This window comes from Sycon ciliatum, chromosome 1, assembly GCF_964019385.1.
Source record: "Sycon ciliatum chromosome 1, ocSycCili1.1, whole genome shotgun sequence".
NCBI lineage: Eukaryota > Metazoa > Porifera > Calcarea > Leucosolenida > Sycettidae > Sycon > Sycon ciliatum.
The window spans coordinates 10,791,798-10,814,986 of NC_088643.1; the positions used below are offsets into that span (position 1 = coordinate 10,791,798).

The following is a 23,189-nucleotide window of genomic DNA, read 5'->3' on the forward strand; positions in this document are numbered from 1 at the left end:
TTCTTCTTTTTCTGTTTTGTGCCGTGCTCGTCATGGTTATAAGTTGCAGTTGAGTGTGTTAGAAGCTGTTTGTCAACGTATTCATAAGCCTGATCTGTGTGTCCAGAAGGACAGCATTATTCGTTTGAAATTGTTTTAGGGGCAGCTTGTTCTGTCGGTTTGGCTCTGGTTGGCCATGGTGTCATATCTTGTGTCACAGTATACTAGTAGTCCTTACAAGTTCGTTAATTGCTTTCGCAGTTTTTCCTGTTATTACCTTAGTGCTAGGATTATCATTTTCATAGGTGTTGTTTCTTCTCACTCCATTTCTCTTTATTAGTATCTTTCTGGATTGTTTTTCATTAGTACAACGTAGCTTCCTGAGGAGTGTTGTGCGAAAACTAGTTCGAAGTACAAATTTTTGTTCATCATTTTTTTCCATATCACATTTTTTCTTTCTTCCACGTTCTTCACTGCCTTCGTATCCACTCGTTTTTTTGAAAACAATAAAAGCCTTTGTGAAATGTCGGTTCAGCTCGTTCTGTTGATCGCAATTCTAAAATCAATATTAGTCCGGCATTTATTTTAGTCCAACAGCTCGTTGGACGAAAAAGACGAAATTAAATTCCAGACTAATATTTCTGCTTGTACAGTATGCTGGAACCCCCTGTAGAGATCGCTGGAGCCGCTGCTGAAACTCCTGAGGCCTTTCAAGTGTATCAACCCATCGCTATTGTGACAGTATTGTCATCCCCGCATGCAAGAATGTGCCCTGATATGCTCTGCCTCTATTTGTTTCTATGCAGGTCGATTGGCTGCTACAGGATCTGCAGATTCATCCATCAAGGTATTTCACTACTTCTCAATCAGACATGCAAATTTATTGAGATTTTTCGATCTTGGACCACTTTGTGGCGTGTCTGATCTACTCCCCCCCCCCCCCCCCCACACACCCACACACCCACTGCTTAGCTGCGTCTGCGTCTTGATCCGTGAGGGTGGTGGCATTCCTGCAGATGCGGAAAACTCAGTCTGACTGAGTCTCACGTGAGCCGTAGAGAATCATATTTTGAAGTATGTCATCCATCATGCATGCGGTCAAACCGTTCGAGATAATGGCTTCAACACAACGAACCAAGATAGATTGGAGGCCTGTGAACTGTTTTCTTCCAGCTATTCACTCGATTGGTTAGAATGCTGCAGATTCGTCACCGTCGCTTTGTTTCGGCTCAACTGGTACCTGTGCACGTGTGAGTGCGTGAGTGCGTGCCTGCATGCATGTGCACAAGTAAAGTTAGCTGGATTCAGTTCAGTATCACCGCAGTGTTGAGAAACACTCACTGTGTAATGAGTGTGTATGTGTGTGTAGTGAATGTGTATGTTGTTTACCTGCTGGTGTTTGTGTGCCTCTTGCTCAGGTTTTAGATGTTGACAGGATGCTGGCTAAGATGCACAAAGGCACAGATGATATCCATCCGGTAGTACGAACTTTCTATGACAACACAGACGTAAGAAGTTGAAGAAATGGACCGGCTTGGGATTTGCTTGTGTGATTTTGTGATAATGTTGCCAGTACTTGAATTCTGTTGGCACTGGCTTGCTGTTGGGTATCTGTCTTGCTTCTGTTTTTGACATAGCATTGGTAGATGGGACTCCTTACAGTAGATCTTGTATAATTTGTCTCCCCCCCCCCCCCCCCCCCCCACTCTGGGTAAGCAGAAAGCACCACCATATCCAGCGTCTAAGAAACAGACTGAAATTGCACAAGTATCCCTGGCTTTGCCCCCGCCTCTCTCTCTCTCTCTCTCTCTCTCTCTCTCTCTCTCTCTCTCTCTCTCTCTCCTGTCTCCACCTCTCCCTCTGTTTGGCTCGGCTGATCAAAGCATCAGCAGTTAGTTAACTTTATGATGTTAATGTAGTGCTCGGCTGATCTGCAATTTGCTGCAAGGCATACACTCCCCCCAATCCGCCTGTGACTGATCCTTGGATTGCAATCACGTGTTCCTCTGTTCTTCCACGCAAAATTCTTCTGCCCCTGCAGACGGTTACATCGCTGCAGTTTCACCCGACGCAGGAGATCTTAGCAGCGGGCAGCCGTGACTGCACTGTCAAGCTGTTTGATCACTCAAAGTCGGCGGTGAAAAAGGCACTTAAGACAATCCAAGTAAGCGCGGTCATGTGCACGGTCGTGTTGCTCTGGGGGCTTATGTTGCATGGGAACTACTGTCAGTGTGGGGCATGCGTATTTGCCATTCCCAGCTCTCTCTCTCTCTCTCTTGAAAACTGTTCTCCATGTTGGTGTTAGTGATCTTCTGAGAAAGATTTCTGTTTGCTTTGAATTTTGTATTTGTGGCGCACACCTGGCATTACGATGTAAGAGGCTGCCTAGTGAAATCATGATTCATTCAAATTCAAAGAACGTAACGTGCTACCTGGGCAGGCCTTGTTCTTTACTTTCTTTAAAGCCCTGGCATATATTGGTGCAATGTTCTGGGGGGGGGGGGGGGGGGGGGCGTGTATACCCATGCAAAGTCCCGTCCAACGCTGGCCCCTATTCTTCCTTACCAAGCAAGGACATGCTGTGTCTTTTGAACTCTTTTCCATCTGGTCGTTGTTGAGCTGCAAGTACATGACGTGCCGACTGCAATGTGCTCTGTGTGCTATGCTTGCTCCTGTTCGTGTTCCTGCCTGTCAGGAAGTGCTGCCCGTAACATCTATTTCCTTCCACTACTCCGGCGACTATATGCTCGTAGCCACGCAACATCCGACACGTACGTATTTCTCTCCTGTTTACTGGCTGATAAATCGTACTCTTCGTCCCCTCTGCAATGCACCACACTGCGAAAACATCACGGTTTCATGATTTTTTGCTCAAACACCACAAGTCTGACCATTTTCTGAATGGACTGTAGTGTGAGCAAATTCCCGTCTATTCTTTGTAAATTGTTTGTCTTGTACTTCTTTCCACCTGCGTCTTGCCATGCAGTACGACTGTATAACGTCGCGACTACGCAATGCTACGTATCGTGTAATGCAGCCGACCAGCATCACGGAGCAGTCACATCGGTAAGGGGCCTGCTACTGCTCCGAATGCTGCTGCAAATGCTGCTGCTGCTAACAGGTGTTTTATTGAACGCACGAACCGATGATGATGATATGAACGCAGGGAGAGTAAAGAATTCAAAAAAAGAACAGCAAAATTGATTGATAAAGATATGAATTGCAGCAGCAACGCAATGCTGCTGCCGCTACTACTGCCGCTACTGAAATGAGTTTTGTTGGAAGCACAAAACAATCTGTGAATGCAGGAAGAGCATAGGATGGAAACAGAGAAAATATGACAACTGCTGCTGCTACTACTGCTGCAAATTCTGCTGTTGCTGCTGCTGCTGTAGTGACATATTATGTAATTGAGTACTTGGGTTGAGTACAACAGAGCAACCGCACGAGTTTTTATTTCGAACAGAAGAGTAAGTTTTTGACTTCTTTGGTACGCATCTGCTGTCTTTGTCCTCTGTGCAGGTTGGTTATGCGTCCGATTATAATGTCTATGCAAGTACATCCAAAGATGGTGCAGTGAAGGTGAGCGCACACACCCACGTGCACACGGAATGCCTGAGGGTCTCTTTTAGGTTTGATGTGCATGTTTAATAGACTGAACCGAATGAGTGTTCTTTGCCTTCACGTAGTATAAACCTGACCTGTCAGTTGGAATGTGGTGTTTGTTGAATGGGCTGGTCATGGGATGTTTTTTTCTTCACTTTTGTCAATGCGCATACCGTATTTTCCCCCGTGTGTGTGTGTGTGTGTATGTGTGCATGTGTGTGTGCACACTTTCAGTTGTGGGACGCTGTCAGTAATCGCTGTATCAGCACGTGGGCAGCTGCGCACGGCGGAGCAGAGGTATGTGTGGTCAGGAAAAAATGCAGTGAGGCATTTCTTACGTCCTCCTTTCCCCGCTGTAGTGGTGTCCACATCTTTGTCTTGAACCTTTTGTGGCTCATATTTTTCTTAGCAACCCACGCACACAAGATTCCACCTTGTCACGTCTTCTTTTGACACAGGCGTTAACATTTGTAGTGTTGTCTCTTCCGTGCCGAGTAGTTATTTATCTACTATTGGTGTATGCTGATCTCTTGTGCCTGTGTGTGCTGCTGCCGCTGCTGCTTGCAGGTCTCGTCCGCCAAGTTCACCAAGAATGGAAAGGTTTGTCTGAACGCTCTTCCTACACACACTTACTGAACATGTTCCGTTGCCTTCTTGCTCAGCAGGAAATAGCAACTGCCCACCCAGACTTGGTATAAGCAGGCATGGTGGTGGCCTGGCACGAGCGAAACTTTGCTAAGCCGGTTGTGTTTCTCAGCACAATTGTAAGCCGGTGGTAACACGGATGTAGGAACCTTACTTTTACTCTGTATCCAGACTGTTCTGTGTTATTGGCTCAGAGTAGTAGTAGCACGTTTGGTATTCTCCCTGGTCACATCAGGAGAGGAAGTCGGATACTATTTATCCCGTTGCTTTTCTTTGTCTTTCAGTATCTTCTAACGGCAGGAAAAGATTCGAATGTTCTGCTATGGGAGCTGTCAACAGGTAAGAACCCTGCCTGCTGGGTGATAACCATGTCCACAACAGTACATGTACATGTCGTATTGTGACCGCATGTCCTGTTCTTTCAAAGTGCTAGCCTTATTCGCATGTAGCATTGTAGCAAGCATGCTTCAGTGTTACTTTCTGTGGGTGGGTGTCATAGTGAATAGCTCAGTGATGTCTCTGCTTTCTTTGAATCCAGGCCGTGTTGTGAATGCGTACAAGGGAGCAGCACAGGCATTGGTCAGTTCGCCCGCCGTCTTCAACCACACGGAAGATTTCGGTCAGTGAACCGCTGGCCTGCTTTTTAATTCGAGAGACGCCGTGTGTAATGTAGGCTGCTCTCCGTGTGTGTGTGTGTGTGTGTCACTGTGTGTGTGCACGCGCCACAGCCACGGTTTGAAATAGCTAGATTTTTTGTGCCAGCCGCCTCGGCCACTGGCCGCATGTGTGTGGTGCTTGCGTCTAACTCGCTGTGGCCCATCTTGTATTTTAATTTTGATAGTGAAAACGTGCTACTCGTAAATGAAGCGTATCTTGAGTAGCACGTTCAGCCTGCTATAAGGACTGCTGTTTGCAGCATGGTTATACTTCAAGTGTTTGCAAATACTTGGGCGGATGGACCAATTTGAATGGTGTGGTGTGAGGGAAGACCCCCTAATAGGCTACTCAGACTACGACCAACTGTGACCACGTTTCTACGCCTCAGACGTGTTTGATCAGCGATTGTGTTACAGTTGAACATCGATTATCCGCACATCGACTATCCGACCATTCGATTATCCGTAACAGTTTTTTTGGGCGCACGTGCCGTAGAGTACGCACTGTGCATGTAGTGAGCCATTCAAAAAATACGAAAATTTTGAAAAGTAAAAAGGTCGTGCGGCTAGTAATAACCACTGAAAGTGTGTGAGTGACAGTTTTTTTCTTATCCGGAACATTTGCCTTATCTGAACACCGCCTGACAGTTGTCTGCCCAGAGGTGGTCGGATAATCGATGTTCAACTGTATTTGAAACACGACTGCATCACCATGGAAATTCAAGTTCAGACGTGATTTTGGCCGTAGTCTGAATCGCCTATTAGATTGTTTATATTCCGAAAGGGAAGGGCGGGGGGGGGGGGGGGGGGTGGCAGTGAGCAAGTATAGTATATGTGGCTATGTGTACATATGTCTGTGTGGTGATGTGCCTATTCTGTATGTGTCGTTCAATGCGTGCTACAGTGATGATGGTGGACGAGACGTCGACTTCGTTCGCATCCTGGGACTCTCGCACTGGCGAAATGCAGAGACCACTTGCGTCAGGTAAGACCTACCTACCGGGCAGCAGCCCCATCACGACTAGCTTGTTTTCCTGCTCTGTTCTCTCTCTCTCTCTATCTCTCTCTCTCTCTCAAAGTATCCCCGTATACGAATACTACCAAATTGTAGTATCATTTCTGGGGTCTACGCATGTTAGAGAACAACTCAAAACAGAGAAAACAGTATTTTCTTCTGTAGCTGTTTGTTCACCACCAGATTGCTTTATGCTACCTGCCTTAAATTTGGAAAAATCCTAGGACCCTTTGTGATTTCGAACTGCACTTCTACAAACTTCGTACCATTAATTTAAAGTGCAACGCGCCCCACAGAAATACTGAACCAGAACCACCAGTCCATTATCTTTCCAATGCACAAACTAGTGATGCTGTAGGGTGCATGCTGCACCTGAGGTCATATGGCGTAAGGATGTGTGAGCATTTCTGGGATCGCACGTGACCATGCACAACCCGCTGTGCTTGTGTGGAGTTTGCTACTGCTTGCGGGTGAACTCAGTGTGGATTGACTGCAGCACATGCAGCACGTGTGACTATGATGCACAGTCAACACTCACTCGTCCACCGGACTTCCCAAGCGTAACCGTGAGCGGGTCCAAGTGGTGAGGTGCCCTTGTGGTACTTCACTCTACTCCCAGCTTCAGTCCACTGCATTAGTGAAACTCAAACTTGACGGGTTTATCCTGTTCGTTTGGATAAAACCTTTGTAGGAAATAGCAGTATTGCAGTAATCAGGGGGTAGTAAAATACCGGCATTTTACTACTCAGGTACTACCGTAAAGTACCGCCAGAGCGGCCCGTCTCGCGAGAGCGCCCCACCTTGATTTTACAGCCAAGGGAAGAAGATCGTATGGCAGAATGCTACCAAGTTTGTACGATGTGAGAACCTTCGTGTACTAAGGTCACACTTGGTATGCTTTTATGTGGCGCTCGAAGGTAAACTGGGTACGGATTGACTGCACAATGTTCAATGTTTGTACAAGGTCCGTGTCGTATGACCTACAGACAGGAATCCACCTCCACAAGGCGGCCACGAAAGGACGAGATGGTGGGGCGCTCTGGCGGTACTTTACGGTACAAGTAGGCCTATCTGTTACTGATACTTACTTATTTTCGTCTTGCTATTTCGTCCTCTGACTGACTGTGCAGGCCACACAAATTCAATATCGTACATGGCCCATTCGCCCATCATGCCAGCGTTCATCTCCTGCGGCGACGACTTCAAGATGCGCTTCTTCTACCACCACAGCAACACGCTATAACCATGACTATGAGAGCGTGCGCCTCTATCTATATCATCATGTCCCCGTCACCCCACACGTCTGCCCTGCTGTGCTTTCCCACCCCCTGCCATCCTGTGTACACAGTTATTGCTAAGCTGGCTGGCTGGCTCCGGTACCCATGCTTTTCTTTCTTTTACTGCTTCTTTCTGTGCTCCATGTAAAAAAATTCTGTGCTTTGTGCGTGTGTAGTTCTCTAAAAACGTTTTTTGTTTGTTTCTGCTTGTATATAATGCTGTCCCTGCTCTTTCCCCAATGTCCTTGTAAATACATGTGCATGATGAGTGTGTGCGTGCGCGTGTGTGTGTGTGTGTGTGTGTGTGTGTGTGTGTGTGTGTGTGTGTGTGTGTGTGTGTGTGTGTGTGTGTGTGTGTGTGTGTGTGTACTTGTGCATGCTTGTGTGTTCTACAAGCGTACCACACAAGCATACCTGCAATGTAATGCTTGTATGAGCACTGTTTGGCTTGAGCGCGTTCTTGCTTCTCTTCTTTCGGAAAGTTTTCGCATCACATTCTGAACCATTTTCGTATATTCAAACATAAAAATTTAATAGCCATGTTGTCCATGAGTAAGTGGTGTGTGGGGGGGGGGAGGGTGTCACACTCATGCGCGCTTGAACGTGTGTAAGAGCCGTTCCATTGACGTCTACCACTAGGCCGTGGTACGGAAGTAAAGCCCATAGTGTCGTAGTCTGTCCCTCCAGGAAATCGCGATTCCATGCGGATGCAACAAATTCGCGATTTTGCCCCAGACCCGCGATTTTCCACGTTTTTATTGTTTTCTGCACTTTTCACGCAGTGCTTTCCATGATCATGTTGGTTATTCACACAGTACGACTCATACTACTCCCGAGTAGATCTACTGCACAAACAGAAATAGCGATTCTACTCATGCAACAAATTTCGTGATTTGGCCCAAATCCGCAATTTTCTGCAAATAGTTCCGCAAAATTCTGGCAAGTTCTGCATCTTTCCGCACTTTTTGTTGTTTTCAGCCACGATTTATTGTGCAAGTTTTCGAGAATGTTTCCGCAAATTCCCGCTGTAGGGACAGTACAGTACGCATGGTACCAGGGAGTCGTAAAATACCCCTGCATGGTACAGTAGCCTGTTCTCTCTGCAGTATCGGTTCATTATCAATATCATGTTTAGAAAGTCGTGTAACCTGGCAATTCCAGGAAATGCAGGTAGACACAATCACAAGTTCCAAATGCTACCTCTTCAGACTCTTCCGATTCAGCAAAAGCTGGAATTGTCTTCAGACTCTAGCATGCATGACTGCATGATGATCGTGCTCAAGTTTGTTGTAGTACTAGTACATGTAGTTCTAGAGCCATGCGCCAAGGTGGCTGGAGTAGTCCAGCTCAATTCTTTGGGGCCATTTTGACTACATTTCTGAAGTTGTTGGAGAGATTATTAAGATTTATCTCCATCTTGCCAATAACCTTAAAACCAGTCAGACATGCCGCTAAAAACCTGGCTCTAGATTTAACACCACACATCACGCACATCACCCACTCCTCCAAACATAATATGTACACACAGACACAGGCGCAGACACACAGTATCGATACGAAAGATAAGACCAGAATCGTTTCTTTAATTTTCTCTGAACGTCATGCAATAATTAAAAGAACCCTCAAAGCAGAAGATGAAATATCCATGATTGTACAGCAGCACGCGTACACACACATACGCGCACGCACAGAGTAAAGACAGTTAAACACAATGCACACTGCACTAAAAAAAGGCAAAAAAACACAAGACGGATGGTAGCATTTGGCAACTGCCACTTACATGGGCATGAGTGATGCAGGAGCAATTGAGCAGGTGACTATATAAGTATGGACCTATACACCGTGAGATGTCGCCTACTGATGGCGACGAGGTAACAAATGAAATGAGTGACGTGAGGATATGAGAGATAACGCTATAATAAAAAGCATAAAAAAGAACTGATTGTTTGCGTGTACTGCAGATGAAGCAGCATTCCATCGAGTCGAGCTACCGGATACTCGTTTCTAATGAAGATGATGGCCGCCGCCGTTCGGGAATTGCCCGCTAGCGAGCCGTTTTTCTTTATAAATATACACTGTACAGAGAGCGAACGCAATTTATTTTCGTCACTATTCACAGCTGATCAGCATGATAAAATTAATTTTGATGAATGAGGTTGATGAGGGTTAGGATATTAGCATGTCGTATGTACAAGCTTCAATGACTTCGGAGGTTGATATTGATTATAAGTTTGAATGGTACTTGATAGACCAGAGTCAAGGATGCACCGATGGGTTAGAGCAACAGCAAAAGAAACGGACAGGGGCAGTGATTCTGGGGGAAGGGAGAGGGCAACCACAGCACTACTGCCACTGCTACAGATGGCGACAACAACAACCGCAGTAACGACGACGACAATGACAACAAACAAGAACAACAGCGAGGACATACGGATACAGATGCTAGTTTCGATGCATGATAAAAACAGATAGATTGGTAGCGGGCACTAGGGGATACCCCAACTTGATAGAGCAGCAGCGGCATCAGCAGCACCGGCGTCATCAGCAGCGGCATCAGCAGCAGTGGCTCACCAACACGCAGTGCCGGATGTCAGCGAATAGCAGCAAGGCTGATAGATTGGACACACTAGGTCAGTCCAGCAGCACTGCCGTCTACGACTCCGGCTTCGTTTCCGTTTCCGTAAACTCCTTCAGGGAGCCCTTGCTGAAATCGTCGACGGCAAGCGGAAAGACCGGTATCGTGCCGTTGTCTGCGTTTGTCTGCAGGCAGTAGCGCAAGTGACGCGTTGTTAACTCTAGTGTGGATACGGGCATGATCTTCTGAGATTCTGGAGCAGGAGAGTTAGAGGCATGCCGGAGTACACGAGAGTTAGCAGCATGCAGGAGTACACGAGAGAGGTCTGTGTCAAGTACTGGAGAGGCAGCAAGCAATTGAATCCTAGAGAACGCATTTCCATGATAAAAGCGTACTGCAAGACGTGTGACCTTGCACACTACGAAATGAATACAAAAAAAAGCGTAGACTTTCACATCACACTTGCATCATAGTAACATACTGCTTGAAGTACACATGTACTACAGTTTTGGTAAGGGAAATCCATACTGATTGTGATGACCCCGTGATGGGTGTAGGATAAAGGAAGAAAGAAAGAGAGAGAGAGGGAGAGAGAGAGAGAGAGATAGAGAGATAGATAGATAGAGAGAGATAGACCACCCAATATGTGGAGGTTGAGTGGCCTTCACATCGGTCGGGATTTCACTTGCAAATGCCGTGCGCGTGAGCAGGCAGCGAGGAAGGCAGCACAATCTACAGTCACTGTACGGATGATGATTGGCATGGGTAGACTCCTAGTCATGACCGTACCCTACAGAACTTTACGGCTTTACTGATTCAGAGAGTGTGGCTTAGGATTGCGGAGGCCTGTGCTGCTACAACACTGGCTCAGTGGTGGCAACTGATATGCGACTCGTGGGTTTTTACGTGCGAATGCTTTTGGGAGCTGAAACGGATTGTGGCGAGCAGTGCGTGCACCCCTGACACGCCAGCACAGCGTGAAGATCACTTTTATGGCATTCATGGTCTGATCTTGCGTATGGCTGTGTATGTTACTATCGTGTGCAAGTGTACCCGTTGTACTGCGAATGTTCTCCTGGTTCATGGTGAGACTGCAAGGTACAGCACGCGTACCCAGATTAGTCGGGGCACAGGTTCACCTTGTCAGTGTGTGTGTCCTAAAGAGGTTGGCCTGAATAATGTGTAACTGGGGCTCAAGGTGTGCATCACACACATACAACACAACTGTAAGCTGTTGTGCTGTTCAAAGTTCAAACACCTACACACAGCAAACAGCTAGTGATCACGGCTTACCCAAGATAGCGCTGTTCACCTCTAACGACAGGTCGTCCCTGTGACTCTGATCCAGGAGATGCTGTTTGGGACTCTTGCTCAGGTCCTCGTACGCGATTAGACTGAATGCATCCTACAAGTAGGCACGCATGCGTGCATGCACATACACACACGTACACACAGACAGACAAACAAACACATGCACGCGCACGCACACACACACACACACAGATTATGAGTATCATAGTGCAACAGAAGGACAAAGCAACTGCGACTCTTCTTTAAAGTTCAGACCGAAAAAAGAAAAGAAAAAAAGGCCAGCCATACGGTGTTGCCAACCTCCGGGCACACTGTCAACCAAAGACTATGCGTGTATATCACTGTTGAGGCATCCCCCGATGGTAAATAAAATAAATACTACTACTATGTCAGTGCAAGACAGTCAGGGATAGCAACGGCTTACCTTGACCAACGTCCGCAGGCTTTCGGCCACTCTCTTCTGCTCGTCCAGGTGAACGCGAACCACCAGGAGATCGTCAAACTCTTTCTGAAGAGAGACGCCGTACTCGAGAATCCGATTCATAGAGTCGTCGCCGTTGGGGTCGTCGCTGCCCTTACACTCATCTGAGCTACCCGCTAGCTGAGGGCCTGCGCAGGATGCGAACAACAAACACAAGAATGTCGGCAGACCGGATGCCAGGCCGCACGCGAGTGCGAGAGCTCATTGAAGTATTTGTACTACGCTGCAAGCAATACCGTAAAAGTCCGGAAATAAGCACCAGGGGCGTAGCTGGTCCCCCTTTTAGGGGGGGGGGGGGGCACGGCCGCAAGCATGTACCGTACTCGCGCGATTAGAGCCCTCTCTTGAATAGTGGCCCAGTCTCTAAGAGCCAGTGAAAAATAAAGCCCCCTCTTGAATAGTGCCCCCCCCCCCCCCCCCCCAGCTGGTAACCAAGCGCATGTGCAAGTAGTTAGGTGTTATTTTGCTAATGTACTTGTCCATCTCACTGCTCTGGTGGTTTCAGGATCAAAGATTCAAAATACCAGTTCCTGTTACCGTTTATGTCGAGTTGTGATAGTTTACAGTAAACTTTAGGCTCTGGTTTGCTTTGTTTTATGCTGGATGACGCAAATGTACCAGCATGGAAAAAACAGCGCCCTCTCTTGATTAGTGCCCCATCTGTGATGGACATTGAAAAAATAGTGCCCCAGGGGCACTAATCCCGTGGGTACGGTACATGATGTGTATGTAGGATGACTGGCGCACGTCATTCATGGTCATTATGTGCATGCTGACCCAAGGTCGTGCCCCCCGTGCCTTATGCGGGCTATGCGCCTGAGTACGCCCTTGCTTTCGAATTTAGTGGTCACGCACGTACTAACTTTCGGGCAGGCACTGACTTCCGGGCCCGACTTGTGTGTAGTGGAGAAGTCATTTTCATGTAGATGAACATGCGGTGTGCTGCATGTGCAAACCGCACCGGTGCGTATTTCGGGCAGTATGTTTATCGGGCTTGACTTGACTTCAACAGACTCACTCCGAACAGACAGAGTTAAAAGAAGGAAGGGGGTATTTATTTCGAGCGCGTACTTATTTACGGACTTTTTACGGTAGAGGACTGAAACCTGGCCTAGCGGGAGCCACCAGTGAGGACGGGCACTCCTTGAATACAGGCGGTCATTGCACACGAGCACATTGGGCTGGAAATACCACCCTCTGCTGCTGGCTTTGGAGGTCCACGCCGTACACACGCACCATGACCGTAACATGTCGTTTTACAGTTTTCAAATACTGCCGCCACCTACCACTAGTGGTGTACAGTACAGTCGCGTGCCGAAGAACGAACGGGCTAGGATTTCACCAGGCACAGCACAAGTTACCGATGTACACACGGTGCCTCAACTGTGCATAGATCGGAGTACATGAAAACAAGACCGGCCTAGGCTAGGAGGCTGACCCGCCCCCCCCCCCCCCCTCCCAGCTCTTTGGCACCCCACAGTACATGTACATGTACTGTGGTCATTGTGGGCATGTTCACAAGCACCAGCATTCCGGGTGCGCAGAGGTGAAACGTTGCACCTTTTTTTCTCTTTCAAAGTTTCTACTTTCCAACGGGATTGCCGTGTGCGCCATCGCTGGCTGAAGTCACAACGCTGTCATGAATGGCCAACGTGCAAAGTCAGGTCTAGAACGGGAGGGGTTGGTTGTTGGATAGGCTATATCGGGACATACTGCAACTCACCACTACTGCTGGTAGCCGCTTGCACGCCGCCCGTAGGAACCGCCGCCCCATCTCCGTCATCCATTGGCATTTCTCTCACAACACTGGCGTCATCGGAGTCGTCCAGGCCGACCACGTCCACTTCCATCGACGTGTCACTGCCGCCGTTACGCGGACTGGCACAGGCTGTGGGGTGCGAAAGTACCGACTCTGCTTCTCCTCCGTGATCACCACCACTGTCGGTGCTCTTAGAATGGCCATTGAGAGATGGCAAGGTCAGTCGATCCTCGTCCATCACTCCATCGCCACTCGCGGGCAACGGCGGCGAGTGATCACTGCCGGTGGTAGCCCTTACGCGGCCCGGGCGTTGGTTAGACACACCCGTGCTGCTCGTGCCCCACATGTCTCCTCCTGCGCTGGCCGTGGACGCTTGCTGGCGGTTGTAGGGCGTCACCGCGATTCGTCCGCGGCCGTCGTCCACCTGCTTCACCATCTCAATGAACTGCTGGCAGTGCAGGCGAAAGGAAAGCTCGCTCTTCTCGGTCAGCACTTGAGGGTAGCTGTCGCTGATGGCAGCCAGAGCCGAGCTGATTTGACCGCCCAGAATCAGTTCAACAATCTCTGCACGCATACAGATGCAAGGCAATACACACATGAGAACTGATTTCAGCGAAACACAGCAGGCACGGTACAAGTCCTCGTGCTAGTCGGTTCGAATAAGAATGTCATGAACTTCGAATTATCGGTGCTAGTTTCTGTGCAGAAGGCATCGTCTGTGCTCGTGAAGCACTTCAAAAAACGAGTACTGCTGTTCGTACCTACTTCGAACTATCAAAATCATTTATATGGATGTTGTACACGCAGAAATCGGTGCATGGAAAATGTTCGAAATATGCAGGACCTTCGAACTACACCATATTCGAATTATCCGTATTCTACTGTAGTGATAATCTATTGCGATTATTCCACTCCCAAGTGTATTGAATGGGCTTGTCATTTCCGACACATACGTACGCGCATACACACACACGTACACACACACACACACACACACACACACACACACACACATAGCGATGCTACAGTAGACGCCATAGCAACTTGTGCTGGGATTGCACCATTCAACAGCTTGCAAGGCTGAAGAATTGACCGCCACTATTCAGCCTGGTCTACACGGACTACACCACACAGCTATGAAGTGGCTTTTTCTGGCCACACACACATATACACACACACATAGCGTCTGTTCTCAGAGATTGTCTTGATACAAAGGAGTGGCTAGGCGGCACCAGCTCACCTCGACGGTTCTGGTCAAACGCACTGTTCTCGTGGAGTCGGTTGCCTGCACCGTGGGCCATGTTGCGCGCCGTGTCCAGGTAACCGTGGGTGGTGAGGTAGGACAAGACCATGCTGAACATACATACACACATGTATACACACACATGTATACACACACACACACATATATATACACATGCACACACACACACACACACACACACACACACACACACACACACACACACACACACACACACACACACACAAACATGCATGAATGCAAACGAGGAGTATAAGAGAAGGAGAGAGAGAGAGAGAGAGAGAGAGAGAGAGAGAGAGAGAGAGAGAGAGAGAGAGAGAGAGAGAGAGAGAGAGAGAGAGAGAGAGAGAGAGAGAGAGAGAGAGAGAGAGAGAGAGAGAGAGAGAGAGAGAGAGAGAGAGAGAGAGAGAGAGAGAGAGAGAGAGAGAGAGAGAGAGAGAGAGAGAGAGAGAGAGAGAGAGAGAGAGAGAGAGAGAGAGAGAGAGAGAGAGACAGACAGAGACAGAAAGAGAGACAGAGTCGGGGGGGGGGGGGGCTTTAAGAACGCACAACCAATTTACTTCATGTCCCCAACAGACAAGCTACTGCAATTTCACAGATTTTCAGTGTAGTTTATAATGAATACTAGTATATGTATGTACTTGTATTTTCGGTACTTTGCTTACATCCCTTGCTTACCAAATATTTCAATAGCCGCACACATACTGACACGTGTCATCCAATAGGGAACTGCTTCATTGCACCTAACATTTATTTGAAGTAAGTTAACCTGGTCGTTTGCCCTCCTACCGAAATCCTGAAAATTAGAGTATCCAGTGTCTGATTACAAAAAAAAGCCCTCGAGAACGTGTTCCACATCGATGTCAGTAGTGACGACCCAACCATTCACCCAACCGTACGTTACATCTGTGCCCTTTCGTCAAAGAGTCGTGAAGAGATCAGAGAGCACGGGAAATTTCAATCCCTAAGACGGTGGTTGCACACAAGGGGCCGCGCATAGACTTGTGGATGTCCAGCAGTCGTTGTATTATCAAATGTTCAAAATCACGTGTAGGAGTGCACAATTAACCCAGCCAATGAAACAATGCCGCTGCGAGCCATTAGCAAATCCACAGTCCTTGCTGACATCCTCACACGCCTTGGCGAACTACACACCCGTCATGTCGAACTTATACGCGTTGTGTGGTCGGAGGGCAATGTTGTCGCTGACTGGCGTGGTGCAGTCATCATCCCCATCCCCAAGAAGGGCGACTTACACCAGTGCGACAATCGGAGGGGGATCAGCTTGTTGGACGTTGTCGGCAAGCTCTTCGCCCGCATCATCCAGGACCGCCTGCAGACTATCGCCGAGTCCGTTCTTCCCGACTCACAGTGCAGTTTCCGCAGGGATCGTGGCTGTATGGATATGGTCCATGTTGCTTGTCAGCTGGTGGAAAATCCATTGAGCATGGCGTGCCACTATGCTCTGTTTGTTGACCTGAGGAAGGCATATGACTCGATCCCGAGGCCGGCGCTCTGGGCCCTCCAGCAAAAGTCCGGCGGCCCACCCACCATGCTGAATATCATCAAGTCACTGCATGAGTCCATGCAGGTGAAAGTGCGGGCGGGTGGCAACCTCACGTCCAACATCAACAACGGCTTGCGGCAGGGCTGCACGCCAGCAATTCACTCAGCTTGCACCAGAAAAAACTACTTACGTCCTCATGCCCGCGACAGCCATGGCATGCTCCTCACCCAGCTGAAATCCAAAGCTCTGCGCACAGAACTGCTTCTTTCTCGCCTGAGTGGACAACACGTACATGGAAACATGCATGCAGCAGGTCAAACGCAGCCAATGGGAAGGTTTAGTGCGAATCGACGCAAATAAAAAAAATTATTATTTTTCGAAAAAAATTAAAAAATCCGTCCTCAGGCAAAAAGGGGGTGGGTGGTCAAGAGCGCTGGCGGAATTTATTTTTTTGATTTTTTGTACTTTTTGATTTTTTTGATTTTTTTACATCAGTGACTTTCATACACTTGTTGCACTGATATGACTGTGTGTAGTGTACCGAGTCTGTAGACATTGTAGTGTAGGATCGATTGTCGCAACCACCAGTATGATACATGACTCTTCATGTAGTTGTAGGATGTGCATGGCCGTTGGTAGACCTACTACTCATTTTACTTACATTGTAGCTACTACTGTACTAGTACTTGACATATACATGTACATGTAGGTGCAGTCAGAGAACATGGGGTCAAGAGTTCTTATTAATGTTTCGCTGGGCATTGTAAAAATCAAAAAATTAATGGGAAAAAATGGGGGTGGGTAGGTGGGTCAGAGACAATTTTGCACGAGGACGGATTTTTTAATTTTTCGATAATTACGGACGACCCCTTATTCATTTACCTCTGGAGAATCTGTAAATAAACAATACAACACAATACAAATCCAGGCATTGCACAGCACCAAGAGTACATAACTCCCTGGAGTGTGTCACTCCAGTCGATGGAGTCTGCGACGGTTCTGCACGACCTGTGCATGATAGATACAGGGTTGTACGCAACCTGGCTCTATTTCGGGTTCAGCTCTCTGGTGGTCAATTTGCACTGTTTGCCAGCGCAGCCTATTGAACCGTGTCACGCGATGTAAAGTTCTGCCGTCGCATCACCGGTTAGAGATTGTATGGGCAGTTGCACACTCTTGGCAGTGGTGCACTCTTGACGACACACGTGCACTGTACATGGCACATGTACGTGTGGTAATGGTTTGCAATTCCACATCTTCCTGCCTAGCTGCGACGCTATACTTGGAACATTCTTTAGGAGACTCCCTTTGATAGGCCTCAAATTGTCTTTGGAGAATCTTTGAAATAAATAAAATCATAAAAATAATGTCAAAATGTCAATGAAAGCCGAAATAAAATTATTGTTGACACGGAGACTTGTTTCCGCCGATACGGATATCATACAACTTCCCAGTGCTCAACTCACCTCGTGGAGAGCATCGATTTCGAACACAAACTTGCGATCTCCAAAGTTGGCCTCGGCTGCATCACTCGACAAGGTCAGCCCAATCATTGGGAAGATCCTTGTCTGCAGTAGGACACGTCGGCACAAATGCACACCAGAAAGCAGAACACACGGCAAATGTCATTCACAAAGTCAACACTCTACATAGCGACTCATCAACTAACATGTAGTACCACAAGTACATACAACTGCTGTGCAGGCCAGAGCAAGACAAGCACGCACAGGCACAGTGCAGCATGCAGAAAAGACTGCGGAGCAGCACGCAGGAAAGACCGCGGAGCAGCACGCAGGAAAGACCGCGGAGCAGTACACAGGAAAGATCGCGGAGCAGCACGCAGGAAAGACCGCGGAGCAGCACGCAGGAAAGCGAAGCAGCACGCAGAAAAGACCGCGAAGCAGCACGCAGAAAAGACCGCGGAGCAGCACGCAGGAAAAACTGCAAAGCAGCACGATTGCGGAGAACTTACATCCTTGTTTAGGTGAAGGTTGGTATGGGCAAGACCTAGAAACACACGCACGCGTGCGCGCATACAAGAAGCATAAGCAACAAACCAATGGACGATCGTACAGTATACAACAAAGGGAAGAAAACTGAATGATCCTATAGCATCCTCAGAAGCCAGCCAACCACCAGGCACAAACATCCACACGTTTGCTACAAGTAGTCAGGTTCACAACAGGACATGTCCAGCAGTTTGAAAAGCAAACTCGGCAGTCGAAATACCAAAAGAAAATGGCATAGCATACCAGCAAGAGTACATAACCCCCCAGAGTGTGCAACGCCTGATCCAGCTCTGCATAGGGTCTTGGTCGAGCGGAGTCGGATCTTTGCGTCATAATACCGTACACATCTGAGGGGAACCCGGGGAGTCACTGGTGCTCTTGGATCAAAAACAATGGTGCCCTGCCTCGAGACCGGCCTTGCGCTGGTGTGGAGTGTACACATGACATCAGAAGATCCGATTCCGCTCGACCAAGACCCTATGCAGAGCTGGATCGGCGTTGCACACTCTGGGGGTTATGTACTCTTGATACCAGGTGTATGCTCAAACTCCCTTTACACATCCCCCACCCCCGATTGTTCCAACAAGCGGATGGTCTCTCGGTCAAGCGGAGTGCTGGGTATGACTGTACCGGGTGTTGCCCCCGAGTGAGAAAAAAAAAAGCTCTGGTGGCGAATGCGTGGGAGTTCAGAGCTAAGAACAGACCCTGGCTGCAGAGTGCATCTGCTCCCACGTCGGACAGCAAGGCAAGTCTCACTGTATAGTAGAATATTCAAATACTACAGTGCTGCTCAATGAAATCCAGTCACGTCACTCGGGTTTGCGCCTTGCACCACTTCACAGCCCAGTGTAAGCAGGCCTAGGGCTGCGCAACGCCCGGCGTGTACTTGAGTGATGCGACTGGATTTCATTGAGCAGCACTGTAGCAACTTGAAAGAAAAGAAAAGAAAACAGTTGGCCATTTCTCACCACAATTGGCACCGTTGACGGTGTAGAAAACATTTTTCTTCACAAAGTCCAGTCCGCAACCGACCACATCGCCAGCACCGACTTTCCGCCCGTATCCCTCTCTGGCCGTGTTCGAATTGTACGCTTGGCCGTCGTCCGTGTGAAATCCGTACGAACAGTCCTCCCAGCCTGAAAACAGCCAAGCATAACACGGGCAGTGCATTGTCATAACGAGGAGAAGTGCAAAGAGCGAAAGCACATTAGAACAACTCGCAATGATACGGGTGGCAGGCGTTCATGCAGCTCGCTGGGCCATAAGTTTGGTTCGAATCGAACTGGAGAATCCTGCTCCAACATCAGCAAGTACACAACTACAAGGCTCCATTGACTTAGCCACATGAGTGTATCATTCAGCTTCTGGACCAGGACAGGCCCCAAAAAACCAAAGTACCGACATACCTGTAATGTCGCGTATAAACGCCGTGCTTATTCCTGTAGAAGCCGATGTCAGCGCTAGGCTTCTATTCAAGTCAGGCTTCTATTCAAAACACCTACCTCTATGTACGTCACTACTAAAACCAGGCTTATGTGCCGACAGTGTATCTTCAAAATCAGGCTTTTATTCAAAACAGGCTTCTATACGAGACAGGCTTTATACAAGACACCACAGTACTCATGGGAGAGACGGCTGGCAGGTACCGGTAACTCACCTGGTAATCGCTCGATGCTGGCTTTCTTCGGTCCAAAACCAATGGAGAATGACCTGAGAGAGAGGAGAACCAAAGATGACAGTGTCATCACACAGTACTCAGATTATCAAAGAATAACCCACGCTACAGAGAACCTCCTTTTTAAGTCGGTAACCATGGCAACTGAGACCGAGACAAGTCATATTGTACACTAAAAACATGGTTGGCACGAGATTCAGTTAGACTGCGTTTTCCGCATCCGTAGGAACGCCACCACTCTGAACGATCAAGGTCCAGGCAGATGCAGATCCTAAAGCGGTGGGAGACGCCAAAGTGGTCAAAGACCGAAAATAATCCTGTTCGCTGAAAGACGTTGGGGACGCGAATTCTCCATAGCAGCTTATTCACGGCGTATCTTTTCTCTGCTATGACGCAAGTACAATGTCGTGTACAGCGTGTGTTTGTTTTGTTTCGGAGCATGCGCTCTAACTCTTTTAGCATGCGATTTCTCCTGGCTTACCGTGTCCTCCAAGTTCCGATGTTGTGATCGTCATGTATGATGGGTCGCATTTTCTGAGATAAACCAAGTATTAGCTACAAAGAGATTGGCGATCAGTCTTCATTGGCTATCCCGTGACACCGCAATGACACGCTTGGCCTTGCTGTACGGCATCGGGAAGTCTACTGCAGGTGCTGTTATTAATGACACTGTGGATGTTTTGAAATTCATGCCTGTGCCGAAGCCCGAACACCATCAAGTTCCCTACGAGAAAGAAGTCGCGCAATGTGATGAAAGGGCTCAAGGGACTAAGTGGACTGTCACGATACGCTGGAGCTATTGACGGAATATGAATGCGCATTCGCAAGCCTGTGGTTCACGATGACGCCTACTAGTCTGTCCATGCGGGAATTTGCGGGAAAAAACTCTCGAAAACTTGCGCAAGAAATTGCGGCAGAAAACAACAAAAAAGGCGACGAAAAGTGCGGAATGATGCAGAACTTGCCAGGAATTCGCGGAATTATTTACAGAAAATTGCGGACTTGGGCCAAATCACGAAATTTGTTGCATCGTATACCTACTCGGGAGTAGTCCGAGTCGTACTATGCAAATAACCTACAGGATCATGGAAAGCACTGCGTGGAAAGTGCACAAAAAGTGAGATATAGTGCAGAAAACAACAAAAAACGCGGGAAATCGTGGATTTTGCTGAAAATCGCGGGTTTGGGCGAAAATCGCGAAATTTGTTGCATCCGTGGAATCGCGATTTCCTGGAGGGACAGACTAGTGCTACCAGAGGTACCCTGCCATCATCATACTTGCAGCCGTTGGTCACCGTGGCCACTTCACATGCATAAATGCGGGTCATGCCGGGTGATGCGGCCACTTTCCAGTCCAGCATCTTGTCAACAAACATTTGCCAACAAGGCATGGCTCACCATCGAGGAGCGTGGCCAGAGCATCACCACATCTGGCACCTACATCCGTTCGTATCTTGTTCTTGTTGGTGATGCAGCTTTCCCTTTCTCCGCTACCATGATGAAATGTCACGACCAACTTCAAAATTGAACCCTATTAGACTGTCACCAGCTACTTTAAAGTTCAAACGCAGCAGCGCCAATCATGACGTGGGTACGTTTTTATTAGAGAGACTAAGCTGCATGTTATTTTTGAAAGTTCCGCTCGTGTTATCTGGCTCGCGAGCTGCATCTGACGTCGGAATTCGGGGTTCTACGCCAATCGATGACCCATTTGACTTTTGTATTTTCTGCTGGCTGTGAAAAAAATATTTGATTCGTTCCGATTTAGGATACCGGTATTCCTTTCACCCTTACTTTTAATTAAGCACGCGGTGGAAGACGAAAAATTCCCCCATATAAATCACCTGAATTGTGCTACTCATGCTCCATGAGACATAATTCAAAATTAATACATGGACTGAAAAACATCAAAATTGATATTCAGCTCGTGGACACGGGAAAGCCCATGTGAAACACTCACGACGAAACAAGTGCTTCCAAAATAATAATAGCATTATGACACTTGGAAAGAGATGCGTGAGCGCCACAAGCTAAATGGACATACCCCTCTTTCGCTTTGCTGCAAATTTTCACTTCATAATAGTACAATCCACAGGCAACAGGAATATGGTAGTTTGTGCGAGCACAAGATGCGTCTCTGCTTGATTTTGAAGGCCCTAAACGGAAGAGAAAGGCACAAATTGCGTGCAGACACACACACACACAGACACAGCAACGTAGACCCTGAGACAACAGTTGAAATCAGAAGATTGAAGAAAATACTCAATGATTACCTTTATAGTGAACTCGAAGAGAATTTTTGCTGAGTCCAATATAAGACCCTTTGTCTTTCGAATTCCAAGCACTGGGAAGAGGATTGCTACCTCTAACCTCTCCAAAAGGATAATACTTATATGCTACCTCCATGGACTTGGCTTCACTTTCGTCTGCCATGGTGAGCAAGAACAGTCAGCCAAAAAAGTGTTCTGTTTCTTTCTCCTTCGCTGCTCGTATGTAGAGCCACAAATGATTCATAGGGAACGCTACGGTAGGTCTACGGTACTCAGTAAGTAAGTGTCAGTCCAGACTAGACAGCGTCAGGCCAGGCCAGGGTGCATTCAGTGACTGCCTGATCCAGGCCATGTGATCAGGCTAGGCAGTCTCACTCTGGTCTCTACATATTTTTTTGTAGCTCTGCACTCTTAGATCTTATCTGCAGCGTCGAGGTACTAGGTCCGAGATCGGTGAGCATGGTGAGAGCCTCAAGCTCATTCGATTCGGTAGATCTAGTCTACTTTGGGCCAGTGCATGCACAAGAAAGCATGCAAGATCCAGGCTCGCTCTGGCACAGACTGGCAGCCTGATTCGTGAATTACATAATCATTTCGATATCTTGCAACAAAGTTACATGCATACAAATGCATTGTAGCAAGAGTAGAATGATCATACTCTTGCGAGTCTTGGTGCCAACAGGGTGGCGTACATGTATGGAATCTCCATATGCATACCGTATCCGGCACATACGGTGCACAGATACCGTACCACATAGAGTGCTGGCCGAGACAGTCAAAATCAATGGTCACCTTGCTTGGCGGTTACGAGACAATACACTGAGCTCTGTCCTGGTCCTCCTGCCCTGGTCCCTCTTCTTTTCCTGGTGCACACGATCGACCTCCCCCAGGCATGTACAAACTCGCACACCAAATGCAGCCAGTTTGCCGATGACATGGCACTCATCGCGACGCATTGCCATGATTACACCAGGGATTTATCAGTTGCATGAAAAAAAATTCCTCCAACATGGCGTGGACGCGGCAGGACGAAAGTTGAAGGATTGGCATCTCCTCGTCAACACCACGAAAACCGTCGTCCTTTCAAGTTCTAACCCCAACACATCCGCATCACACTCCATGATCCACTCGACTCTGCTGCAGCAGGTCCACCAACACAG

At 47.9% G+C, this 23,189-nt stretch overlaps 2 protein-coding genes across 2 annotated transcripts in view; one reads left to right on the plus strand and one right to left on the minus strand.

Annotated features, from left to right (window-relative positions):
• Nucleotides 1-7,712, plus strand: part of LOC135813006 (cleavage stimulation factor subunit 1-like) — a 14,543-nt gene extending 6,831 nt beyond the window's left edge. The window contains exons 5-16 of the mRNA XM_065326225.1: nt 786-826; nt 1,398-1,487; nt 2,021-2,143; nt 2,675-2,750; nt 2,966-3,045; nt 3,502-3,561; nt 3,820-3,882; nt 4,153-4,185; nt 4,515-4,569; nt 4,769-4,849; nt 5,791-5,871; nt 7,032-7,712. Coding sequence (XP_065182297.1) covers nt 786-826; nt 1,398-1,487; nt 2,021-2,143; nt 2,675-2,750; nt 2,966-3,045; nt 3,502-3,561; nt 3,820-3,882; nt 4,153-4,185; nt 4,515-4,569; nt 4,769-4,849; nt 5,791-5,871; nt 7,032-7,144 — 896 coding nt within the window. The 3' untranslated portion in view covers nt 7,145-7,712. The remainder of the gene's footprint in view (nt 1-785; nt 827-1,397; nt 1,488-2,020; nt 2,144-2,674; nt 2,751-2,965; nt 3,046-3,501; nt 3,562-3,819; nt 3,883-4,152; nt 4,186-4,514; nt 4,570-4,768; nt 4,850-5,790; nt 5,872-7,031) is intronic.
• A 1,028-nt stretch (nt 7,713-8,740) lies between these two features.
• On the minus strand, nt 8,741-22,370 carry LOC135813013 (ran-binding protein 9-like). The gene is made up of 12 exons (XM_065326234.1): nt 22,033-22,370; nt 21,804-21,915; nt 19,742-19,794; nt 19,053-19,220; nt 18,048-18,082; nt 17,542-17,643; nt 16,266-16,348; nt 14,545-14,657; nt 13,269-13,868; nt 11,489-11,673; nt 11,047-11,158; nt 8,741-10,006 (listed from the first exon to the last, which is right to left on the minus strand). The coding sequence occupies exons 1-12, from the start codon at nt 22,190-22,192 to the stop codon at nt 9,831-9,833; spliced, it is 1,899 nt and encodes a 632-aa protein (XP_065182306.1). The 5' UTR covers nt 22,193-22,370; the 3' UTR covers nt 8,741-9,830.
• Between the last annotated feature and the right edge of the window lie 819 nt (nt 22,371-23,189).